The following is a 12,358-nucleotide window of genomic DNA, read 5'->3' as shown; positions in this document are numbered from 1 at the left end:
TCTGTTTTCTGGGCCTGTTAAACTAAGCAAGATAAGGACCAGGTATAAGCCCTGTTATCCTTAGTGCAAGTGCCTTGGCTCTAGAATGCCAAAAATATTAAATAAGGAAATGGGAAGAGATAGTCTTTCCTGAATTAAAACACCACTGTCTTGTCTCTTACAGATTGTTAGGAGATATAGTGACTTTGATTTGCTGAACAACAGCTTGCAGGTAAATATTTTAAAACACTGGTGATGTACATTGCTTAGAAAACAATGTGTCTTAGAAAACAGTTGAAAATGGCAATAATGAGAACAAGAAATTAGCAAATTTCCCTGGTAAAGGGAACAGATTATGTGTGGCTCTAAAAATAAACTTTTGGGAACAAACATGTGATTTATAATAGTGACCCTGCAACTGCATACCTTTGTGCCATACTGCGTCCTTAACAACAATCATAGGATGTGTATTAGCTCCTTTTTCAGATTAGAAATGATTAATTGGATTGCTAGCGTTGTTCCCTGAGATGGAGCTGGAACTCTCTCAGACTCTGTCCACTAAACTAGGCTGCGTAGTCAGCATTGCAAATCAACATTCAGCACTAACTAGAGACTTTTTTGTTACACAGTCATCCCTCGTCATATCGTGGTTCACTTTTTGCGGTCTCACTGTATCATGGATTTTTTAATTGTATATATCTAATTTTGTATTGTGGATTTTTCGCTATATCACGGGATTTTGCGGTACAAAGGTATTTTTATATATTTATTATTTTAATTATTTTTGTGGTAAAATAAGCAAAATAGGTGTGGGAAAGGTTAATAACAGTGTGGGAAAGGTTTATAAGAGTGTGGGGAGGGTTTATAAAGCCTTAAAATACAGTAACTTTTCCTCTTAAATATCTATTTTTAAATTCCTTTTATTTAAATGTTCCGAACTTTGTGGCCATAATGGAAAGAAGAATGAGTTGCAAAGTCTTTCTCTGGAAACACAGCCAGTGCTGGTTATGATAGAAGGGTCCTCGAGGACTGTTAGTCCTATAGGAAATGCTGGCAATACCCCTGTGTCTTTTCTTGGCAGATTGGTCTTCAGGTGCCCTGGATTACTGAAGACCATTGGGCTGGTATCATAAATCAGATCTGATTGGTTATACAAAACCTTTAAACCTGAGCCATAGCACTTGCCTTCTTACCAGCTCAGCTGGGTGGTGAAGGACTGCTCCCTTCATTGGTGAGCTAGTCATCGTCACTTAGTCTGAGTGAGCTCTGAGCCTGTTTGAAAAGGACAGGAGGACTGCTGGCTGGGAGGGAGCATAACGCTTCCTTTCCATCAAAAGGCCATGTTTTATTGATTGTACTTTGGAGAAGAACATTTGTAAAATCCACATTTTAACATTATTTACAGCACTGCTAAAAGCATGATTGTCTTATTTTCCTTATGATAGTGCTGGCCTAAGTATATGCAAACCTTTATGTAATTGTCATATGGTCATGCATTTGGCACAGCATTTTTGTTTGTTTTTATTGATTTTAGAGAGAGAAGAAGAGAGGAAAAGAGAAAGAGAGAAACATCAATTTGCTGTTCCACTTATTTATGCATTCATTGGTTGATTCTTGTATGTGCCATGACTGGGGATCAAATCTACAACCTTGGCGTATTGGGATGATGCCTTAACCAACTAAGCTAACCAACCAGGACCATAGCATATTCTTTACTCAGAGACACTATGGTCCTGTGATGACATTGTAGATAAGGCACCAATGTGGAGTTCATTCCAGCCCTGGATATTCTCTGCAACCGCTCCCAGTCTTTTCCACATGGCATTTCCATAGTGGCGTCAGCATTTGAGAGTTAACATCGAACTTACTATGTGTTTTAACCTTTATTATGAGTGAAACTTTGCCCAGTTTTTTTAAAATTTTTTTATTCATTTTAGAGAGGAGAGGGAGAGACAGAGCGAGAGAGAGAGAGAGAGAAAGAGAGAGGAGAGACAGAGAGAGAGAAGGGGGGAGGAGCTGGAAGCATCAACTCCCATATGTGCCTTGACCAGGCAAGCCCAGGGTTTTGAACCGGCGACCTCAGCATTTCCAGGTCGACGCTTTATCTACTGCGCCACCACAGGTCAGGCCGAAACTTTACCCAGTTTTAAGGAAGGGGAGTCATCTTAGTACAATGTTATTCAGCCAGGGCTGAGTAAGAATGTGAGAGAACTATTTCTCAAATTGAGGTTGCCTAGGCTCAGCCCCTAAGAATGGCAGTGGGGAGGAAGGTTTTATTTCTTATTTGTTCTTGCTTTAGAGATATAAGGTGAAGTTCTGTGACTATTTAATTATGGCCTTTTTAATATATAGGTTTTAATTTTTTGCTTCAGTGTAATTTTCTCTTTTTAAATGGTTACTTCCAACGTGCATCTTATTTCAAATGCAAATATTCATGTGTATTGATATTGGCTTGTGTTGGGCAGGGCATGGCCAGACATCATTTCAAGTGGGAGGTATTTCTGGATCCAAATAAATAAACAGAAGAAAGTACATACAGCCTTTTTTTTTTTTTTTTTCCTGAAGCTGGAAATGGGGAGAGACAGTCAGACAGACTCCCGCATGCGCCCGACCGGGATCCACCCGGCACGCCCACCAGGGGCGATGCTCTGCCCACCAGGGGGCAATGCTCTGCCCCTCCGGGGCGTCACTCTGCCGTGACCAGAGCCACTCTAACGCCTGGGGCAGAGGCCAAGGAGCCATCCCCAGCGCCCGGGCCATCTTTGCTCCAATGCAGCCTTGGCTGCGGGAGGGGAAGAGAGAGACAGAGAGGAAGGAGGGGGGGGGTGGAGAAGCAAATGGGCGCTTCTCCTATGTGCCCTGGCCGGGAATCAAACCCGGGTCCCCCGCACGCCAGGCCGTCGCTCTGCCACTGAGCCAACCGGCCAGGGCCTACATACAGCTTTTTGGCAACAAAATAATTTATAAAGAGCCTCTAGAAAACAGTCCCAAAGTATTCCAAAACCACAGACTAAAACTGTGACCATGATTTTCAGTGTCTGATTACCTCCCTGACAGATAATGAGTTCCTGCTGAAGAAAGAGAAATATAATATATTGCAGTTTTCTTGAGTTCAATAGGAAAAGTACCTGAGTGAGAAAAAACAAACAGGATATAAAATTCTACATGCAATATAATATACGAAAAGTTTAAAAGAAAAGATTGGAAGGATGTATACCAAAACATTAACAATGGTGAACCCAGGTGGTAGGATTGTGGGTTTTGTTATTTCTGGTTCTTTATACTGTTTGGTACTCTCCCAAGTTTTCTACAAACAAGCACATGTAAAGTATATAAAAAGAAAAAACAGAAAAAAGCTGTACTTTCCCCACTTTGATAGCATGTTTTATGATAATAATGAAGAAGGACCACCACCTTCTTTTACAGTGCAGGCAACATCAAATTAGTGATCATCTCAGGCAGTGATTTTCAACCAGTGTGCCGTAAGAATTTTTGAAACATGCAATATCTGACTTTAGTCGGGCACTGACCTCATTTCCCTTAGATTTTCAAATAAAAAAAATGACAACAGGTAATACAACAATAGCCATCTGGTGTGAAGGAATCAAAATTTTACCTATTTTTTGTTAGATCAGCAAAAATATGTATATTTTTTGGTGTCCACAGAATTTTAGCAATGAGTTTATGTGTGCCATGAGATGAAAATGGGTGAAAATTGCTTATCAAGGGAGATAGCATACAACAGGGAATCAGAAGGAAGCAGGAGTTGAAATGAAGGAACTGGGTAGGGAACCTACACAAATGGGATGAAACCCAGGCTTTGCCCCTTATCACTTTGGGTTAGGTATTTCCTCTCTCCGTCCTCACTTTACCCATCTGAACCGAAGGGTGGAATCAGATGACTTCTTAGGTCTGTTGTAGCACAAAAGTTTTGTTACTTGAATTTTACTGTCCATTGTTGACATAGGAGAAGACTATTGTACACCGAGAGGGAAATTGGGACAAATCAAGGCTCTGTTGAGAGTTTAGAACTCCCTATAATACTCTCTGGAATATAGTTGGAGGCAGTGTGTGGATTGTTAAGATCTAACAGATTTGGAGTTTGAAGGTTTTTCCTCTAGACCAGTGTTTCCAGACCTTTTTTGTGCCATGCCCCACCTTAACCTTTCTAAAATTTTTATGTCCCCCCCTATGTAACATACATAATTTTTAACATTAAAAAATTGATTTGTTCACTTAATAAACATAAATGATAGGTTCTAGGAAGAAATCACTATGAAATTGTTAACAAAACACAGTAAGTAAAATTTCAAAACATATAATGAAAAACAGAAATTTAAATTCCAAATAATGTTAATACAGATTTTTCTATATTAATTTATTATTCTAATTTAGTGTGATCCTTGCACTTGATGCTTGCTGCACAGAGATTTTATATTAGGTTCCAATTTGGTTAGCTTTAGTCTCAAGTCTCCACGTTGTGTTATATCCAGCCGATTTCTTTTTTTTACCAGTAAATCATTTACAGCACTAAATCCACATTCAGCTAAAAATGAAGATGGAAATGGTAGCAATAGTTTTCTTGCACATTTGGTTGAATTTGGGTATTTGATTTCTGTTTCCTCACAAAGCCATGCCATCGCTCCTTTGATATTAAATAAAGCTTTAACTGACTCATCATTTTGCAATTCTGCGAGTTCTTCTTGATACTGCATATTTGATATATCAGACAAATCCACTAACATTGGCTGCATCATCCATGTTGGGAAATCAATTTGTTTTAAATCAGAAAATCTGTCTTTTAAATCCGCCGATAGAATATTCAAATGGTTGACAATAACAAGTAAAGCGGTATCAGTTACTTCACATTTTTGGAGCCAATGAAACTGTTTAAAGTTTTTGTTGTTAATATGTTTCTGACATAACTCAATATTGGTAATGAAACCAAATATCTTTGCTTTTGCATCGACAAGAGTTTTATTTATTCCTTGAAGTTGCTTATTTAATACATTTAGTTTTTCAAAGATATCGGCTAAATAACTCACAAATGCTTTACCATCTATTGTTAACAGATACTTCATTTCAGGTTTGTCGCTTAAAAAATCACTAAGAGTATCAAACAGTTCCATAAATCTTTTCAAACAGTTTCCTTTAGATAGCCATCTTACTTCAGTATGAAGTAAAAGTCTCACATGGTCTTCATTTTGTTCTTCACAAAATAGCTTGAAAAGACGCTCACATTTGGCACTAGCTTTAATAGCATTAACACACTTTATTACTGTATGTAATACTTCATTCAGAACAGGCGAGATGTTTTTAGCTACCAAGTTTTCCCTATGAATAACATGATGCACAAGAATCATTTCTGGATTCGCATCTTTCATCAATTTTAAGCAGCCATTTTTCTTGCCCATCATATTGGGAACACCATCTGCAGCACAAGATGTTATATTTTTCATTGGTATACCATTGACATCTAAGTAGTTTTTTAGCTTATTATATATATCTTTGGAGGTAGTGGTGCTTTCTAATCTTTTACAGAGCAACATTTCTTCAGCAAAATGTCCTTTATCAATATATCTTACGTAAGTTATCAATACTGCCTCACTGTCTCTCAAAGTTGATTCATTCATTTGCAAGGGGAATTTTCTTGTTTTCAGCTTTTCAATAAGTTGTTTTTCAATATCCTCACTCATTTCGTCTATTCTGCTAACAGAATTGTCACTGAGTGGCATAGCTTTTACATCTTTGTCATCTTTTTCAAGAACCGTTTTAAGAAATGCAGATATTGATGGTTTTATTAAATTCTCTCCTATAGTGTGATTTTCTCCAGTTTTAGCGATGAATAAAGAAATTTGATAACTAGCCTCAAGAACACGATTATTAGTTGAAGTATGAGCAGTAAATAGAGACTTTAATGTTCTTTTTCCAAATTTTTTCTTTAAAGTTTTAAAGTAACTCAAATCTGAATTAATATGAGCACTATGTTTCGCCTTCAAATGCGCCTCAAGATGACCTCGTTTCATTGATTCGTTGGTCAAGCATTGCTGGCATAAAAGACAAAAAGGAATCCGCTCATCGTGAACAGCGGGTATGAACCCAAATTTTAAATATTCCTCCGAATATTGATGAGTTTTTTTCTTGCTTACACCACTCATTTTACTATGGGCTATAAGAAGTAAAAATAAGATCAATTAAAAACTAATATTAAAGTATGTGTTAAAATATATTCAATGTGACATAGAGTAAACGTATACTAAAAATTCATATTTATTTAAATGTATATAACACATTTACTACACTACCACCACAAATCAAAAGGTATCTATATTTTTTCCACTTGACAAAATTTTCTGGAAAGTTATGCTTCTAAAATTAAAATTGTCGTGCATGCACTATTATAGCCCCAATAATATTTATAAAATATTAGTGCTTTCTAGCCCCGATGCAAGAAGTACTTAATAAAGAGTTTAATATTGATAAAAATAAAATCAAACACTTACCAATTATATCTATACAATATATATATGTATATTTATTAAATCAATGAGCTTTTACAACAGTTTTGACTGACACTTATTTCAAATTAACACCAACTGAATGATGTGAAACACTACAGAAGTTGCGATGGGCCAATTAGGTGAGAATAACTGCATTGTTTAGGGAGTTTTTAAAACGTCCGGGGTTCCCCGCGGCAGATGGCACGCTCCGCGGTGAACCCAGGACGAAGTTTACTTGACGACGACAATCACCCAGTTGATTATTTGGTCTCGTCAAACGAAATTATACTTAATATTTATTTACCGCAATTATTTAAGAATTGCATTTTTTGTTAAATTTGGCACCGATATCTAGCATTGCATTTAAATGGCCCGGGGCGAAAGAGTTAAAGTCGTGTCGAGTCCATTTTCAAATTGCCCCCCTTAACTATCGAATTGCCCCCCTGTGGGGCGTGGGCCCACGTTGGGAAACACCGCTCTAGACAAAAGCTAGTTTTCTTGAAACTGTGATTAAATCATCATATAATTTAGAGGCTTCTACTAGGCTAGCATGGGACAGATTTGGGGCTTTAGACCCCATTTTAGCAATTACCTCTCATTTGCATTGTCACTCTGCAGGTGTTATGAATGGAACTTTGGGGGACTTTTCTGCTGGCTTTCTTGTTCTCTTTTCCTTATACAAGGAACTCAAGAAGGGAATACATAGGGCACGTTAAATAGGAAAGCTATGGAAAATGGGATAATGAGGTGTCATGGCTGCAAGCCATCAATGTGGAGGTTTCTAGGAAATCACTGGCTTAGTGACTTTATCACTCAGTGTGCTACTATTCTCTTTCCCTCCCTTCTAATTAGTCATCGAAGTTCTAAATTATGAGATTGGTAAGCATTTTAGATATTCTAGGAGAAAGCTAAAAGGAAAAAAAGTCTCGAATGCTAATCTTTTTTAAGACAAGATTTTAAAATAACACACACATTGCATTGTTTTAGTACTTACTTTTAGGAATATTTATTGTGAAATCTTAAACTAGGGGAGGAAAATACCTCCAATGTGTCCAGCAGACTGACATAGCAGAAACATTATGATCGCAGCTGCTGGCAAAGAACTCTGTTTCACTGGTGATTTGGAAGAGCTGATGGTATGTCAGGGCAGTTTAATACGTTTTCCTAAAGTGAAATGAAGCTTGAAAAAATAGATTGGTTGAAGCTTGGAGGCCACAAACAGATACCTTATCAAATTCATTCTTACTTCCCCACCATGAATGAAAAATGGCTCTACTGAGGTTCAAGTCTGATGCTATTGAACGTAACTGTCCATTTGGAGAGATGTGGGATTCTGCTGGGTGTGCTGTTGGGCAGGTAGTGCAGGCAGAAGTGCTGGTATTGGTTAATGGCATTTAAAACGATCTTTGCTGTATATATGATGTGTGATAAGCAAAAAGGGTTTTCTTTTTTTTTTTTCATCGAAAAAAAAGTAGTAATTGAGCAATGTAAACATTTCATAGTGTAGAAATAAAACTAATTGACCAACCTACTCCCAGAGGTAGCTATTCTCAAGCAGGTTGTATGGGTCTTTTTAGACATTTATGGTATATATATATATCTCCTCAGTGAGTGCACACAAACGAGGTTGTATTCTGCAGCTTAATAAGAGAGTTTTAAAAACAGTTGTGTTTTCAGTAATGTATTACCTTTGATTACCCTCCATTACTTAATGCTACTTAACAGAAAAGTAATAGTGAAGGAATTGGCTTACATATATACTGGCTGAGTGATGTGCTTTTTTTCATAAGTATGATTTTTATTTAACTACTGAAGAAACTGCTATTAGTGGTCATTTTGGCAGCACATACACTGTCATTGGAATGATACAGAGAAGATTAGCATGGCTCCTGTGCAAAGATGACACACGGGTTCGAGAAGTATTCCATATTAAAATAGGAAGAAAGAAACTGCTGTTAGATAAACCCTAATTGTACAAATGAGGAAAACAACCTGAAATGTTTGTCTTATGTGGCAGTGAATTATGCCATGTTACAAAATTCACTCAAAATGTTCTCCAACATATTTTCATAGTTGGAGAAATAGGCAATTTAGAATTGTCAGCCAGCCTTTTTATCTTGTCCAATATCAAGTTCAAGGTCTTCATTGTTGTTTGAAAAATACAGAGTGGAACTGGCTAAGTTAGGTTTGCCCACATGGGTGGTTTAGGTTATGGCCTTGTCTAAATTCAAGATGGCTTTCTCTTTAGACCTTTCTCTCAATCAATACACATGCCACTTGGACTGCCCTAATCTAAGCACAAGTATAGAACAGCAGGACTCTTTGAAAGTAATTTTACTCAGTAAATTACTCTGACGCTTTATTTTTTAAGTTTGAAAAATAGACTTTGAAGTTTTAAATGATCTGGAAAGTGATAGTACCTTGAACCTCCTGCATTTATTTTTCCTTCCTCTCAAAGCCTCTCTTAAATAGTAAGTTGTGTGCTCTCTCTCTCTCTCTCTCTCTTTCTCTCTCTCTCTCTCTCTCTCTCTCAAGGACAAACAGGAGAAGATAAAACTACAAGAAAACATCTGAAGCTGAAAATCCAGTGGATGAGAGCTAACCAATTAAGCAGATATGAGAAGGCAGAATTCTGACATGCGGAGTGGATAACCCCTTAGGTCCAATTTACACCACACAACCTCAAAAAGTTTTAGTAATTGACATTACAGGTGCCTCCAATGTGGGGTGAGGCTGAGCTACAATCAGGAGTTGAAAGTATATTTAAAAAGCAGTCAGGGCCCTGGCTAGTTTGCTCATCGGTGGAGCATCAGCCCAGCATGTGGAAGTCCCGGGCTTGATTCTTGGTCAGGGCACACAGGAGAAGTGCCCATCTGCTTCTCTACCCCTCCCCCTCTCTCTTTCTCTCTTCCCCTTTCTCTCCTACAGCTATGGCTCTAATGAAGCAAGTTGGCCCCAGACTCACTTAGGATGGCTCCATGGCCTCACCTCAGGCACTAAAATAGCTCAGTTGCCAAGCAGTGCCCCCAGATGGGCAGAGCATTACTTCATAGTGGGCTTGCCAGGAGGATCCCATGGGGTGCATGCGGGAGTCTGTCTCTCGCCTCCTTGCTCTCCCCCCCCTTTTTTTTACAGAGACAGAGAGAGAGTCAGAGAGAGGGATAGACAGGGACAGACAGAGAGGAACGAAGAGAGATGAGAAGCATCAATCATCAGTTTTTTGTTGCGACACCTTACTTGTTCATTGATTGCTTTCTCATATGTGCCTTGACCGTGGGCCTTCAGCAGACTGAGTAACCCCTTGTTCAAGCCAGCGACCTTGGGTCCAAGCTGGTGAGCTTTTGCTCAAACCAGATGAGCCCGCGCTCAAGCTGGCGAGCTCAGGGTCTTGAACCTGGGTCCTCTGCATCCCAATCCAATGCTCTATCCACTGCGCCACGGCTTGGTCAGGCCCTGCCTTCCTCTTAATAAAAACAAATAATAATAAAAATAAGTCATATCTCTAAATCTCCCCTATCTGAGCAATTTATGCCTGCCCTTCTCCCTCCAGCAGCAAACTGGAAGTTCATTCCCTGGAGAAGTCAGAACAGTCTGGACTGGAGAATGCAGGCACAGTTGAAAATATTTACATAATAACAGGAGCCTAGACCCCAGCCCCACTCCCCTCCCCTCTCCAAGCTGCCTCCTTCCTTTCCGCTCCCAGAATACCAGCAGTTAGGCATAGACTCCTTGTAAGAGACTGGAAGATTCTTTTTGGGGCTCTGTCCAGCCTAAGAGGAAAGAGTTAAAGACTCAGACCAAAGACTAAGATCACAGGTTGTTCCAATGAAAGAGCTATGCTACAGTAAAGCCCACAGCAAACAAGCCCCAGCCACTCTCTCAAAGCTGCTAGTCAGCTTTCAGTGCTCCCTCTTAAATCTGAAAGACAACCCAGGGTCACCAGATTTCTAAGGAACACTTTTTATAAGAAAGATAAAGCAAACAGGAAAAAATCCTTCAGGAAGCAGAATGTATGCAGTAAGAATGTATGCAGGCACTTTGGAAAAATTCTTTTATAATCTCAGAGAGATAAGACATTGCATTACATTCAGGATGCTATTAAGGGGGGATAAAAAGAAGAATGCTTAGAAATAAAAAAGATAATAGTATAAATGAAAATTCTTTAGAAAGGCCGAAAGATAAAAGAAATATCCCAGAAAAACTTTTTCAGTAAAAAAAAAAAAAAAAAAAAAAAAGTTTAACAAAGGTGGAAAATAGGAGAGAAAAGACAAGACTAGAGGAGCAATCCAAAAGGTCCAATATTGGAAAACAGGAGTTCCAGAAAAAAGAAAGTAAAGGGCATGGAGGGGAATAAGTAAAGACTTAATACAAGAAATTATCAATGATCATAACGATATTATTACCGTCTAGATTGAGAGGGCTGAGAACTCAGCACAAGGATGAAGGTAGAACCACATAAAGGCACACAGAGTTCACGAACTGAGGTCAAAGAGACCATCCTAAAAGCTTATACAGAGGGGGAAAAAAACGAACCAGAATCAAGAATCTTGAATCTTTACAACAGCACTGGAAACTGGAAAACAATAAAGTAGCTCTTAAAAATTCTGAAGAATAAATATTTTCACCTTAGAATTCCGCATCAAGACTTGCTGTCAATCAAGTGTGAGGGTAGAATAAAGACCGATTTATACATGCAAGCGTTTAGAAACTTGCCCCTCTTTTAAGAAGTTGACAGAGGATATCTCCACCAAAAATAGGGGGAATATCTAAGAAAAAGGATGGATAGAGGAATGGGGATCAGCAGAAGAAAGTCAAAAGCTTCTCCAGCATGATGGGGACTGGAAATCCAGTATGCCAGCTTTGCGGCAAGTGTGGGATCCATCAGTACTGCCTGAGGCAGGTTGGTGAGTTCTGGAAGATACTCCTCAAGAAGACGAAAGTAATGCATCTTTGTATGTGAATGTGTTTAGAAAAAGTGTAGCCCAGAAATTTGGCGTTGAATAGAAAAACTAAAAAAATAGATTGCTAGATGACAGAAGGTAAGCATATGTTAAGCATAATAAGCATGGATTTTTGGCTCCATTGTGAAGATTGTTTATCTAATGCAAACAGGAGTAGTGCACCAAATAAAATCATTAAATAACTATATTGAAAGGATCAGGAGTAGGGTATGTATGGGATGAGGTCAGGTTAGTGAAAGAGAACTTAATCTTCATCTTCCAGAATAGGAAATTTATGGATAATTTCTAAAAATGAAAAATCAAGATATAACAATATTGAGCCCTGGCCAGTTATCTCTGTTGGTTAGAGAATCATCCCAATATACCAAGGTTGTGGGTTTGATCCCTGGTCAGGGCACATATAAAAATCAACCAATGAATGCATAAATAAGCAGAACAACAAATTGATGTTTCTGTCTGTCTCTCTTCCTCTCTAAAATCAATAAAAATAAAGTAAATTTTAAAATAATAAACGTTAAAAAGAAGACAACGATATCAACATTCCTCAGTGCCGAAACATTGACTGAAGAATTGAACATGGCTGTCTCTGGGGAGAAGGGAATGGCTGTGTCATCTGGTACTGAGGGCGGTGGTGGGAGGGAATGTCACGGGGCTGCAAGTAATAATAAAAAGAGAACTCTTTGACTCCTGATATTATGTCCACATGTAAGTTTGATCAAAATAAAAACAGCTTTTTAAAAAATTAAGGTTTATAGTTGCTATGCTTAATACAGTATTTCAAGAATTCTAAGATGCACCTTTTTTCACATTTTCATTGAAATTAGGATGCATCTTAAAGTCTATGGCTTCTTAAACTTAATGAAATATTATGGCTCAGGATTCTTGTTTTATATCTTATTTGGGAATGGTATGAGTATA

The 12,358-nt window shown here is 38.2% G+C and overlaps 1 protein-coding gene and 1 non-coding gene across 12 annotated transcripts in view; both read left to right on the top strand.

Moving 5' to 3' along the window:
* PXK (PX domain containing serine/threonine kinase like) overlaps positions 1-12,358 on the top strand; it is a 115,031-nt gene that overhangs the window by 50,231 nt on the left and 52,442 nt on the right. For 7 of the 11 annotated variants that reach the window (XM_066244579.1, XM_066244578.1, XM_066244569.1 and 4 more), the window contains one exon: positions 164-211. The exons of the other annotated variants lie outside the window; for them this stretch is intronic. In XM_066244579.1, coding sequence (XP_066100676.1) covers positions 164-211 — 48 coding nt within the window. The remainder of the gene's footprint in view (positions 1-163; positions 212-12,358) is intronic. 11 annotated transcript variants of the gene reach the window in all.
* On the top strand, positions 8,307-8,413 carry LOC136314810 (U6 spliceosomal RNA). The gene has a single exon (XR_010727391.1). It is a non-coding gene; the product is annotated as a U6 spliceosomal RNA (small nuclear RNA).

Source organism: Saccopteryx bilineata, chromosome 10, assembly GCF_036850765.1.
Source record: "Saccopteryx bilineata isolate mSacBil1 chromosome 10, mSacBil1_pri_phased_curated, whole genome shotgun sequence".
Taxonomy (NCBI): domain Eukaryota; kingdom Metazoa; phylum Chordata; class Mammalia; order Chiroptera; family Emballonuridae; genus Saccopteryx; species Saccopteryx bilineata.
Note: the sequence above shows the minus strand (reverse complement) of the source record. Positions and strands in the feature narration are given on the sequence as shown.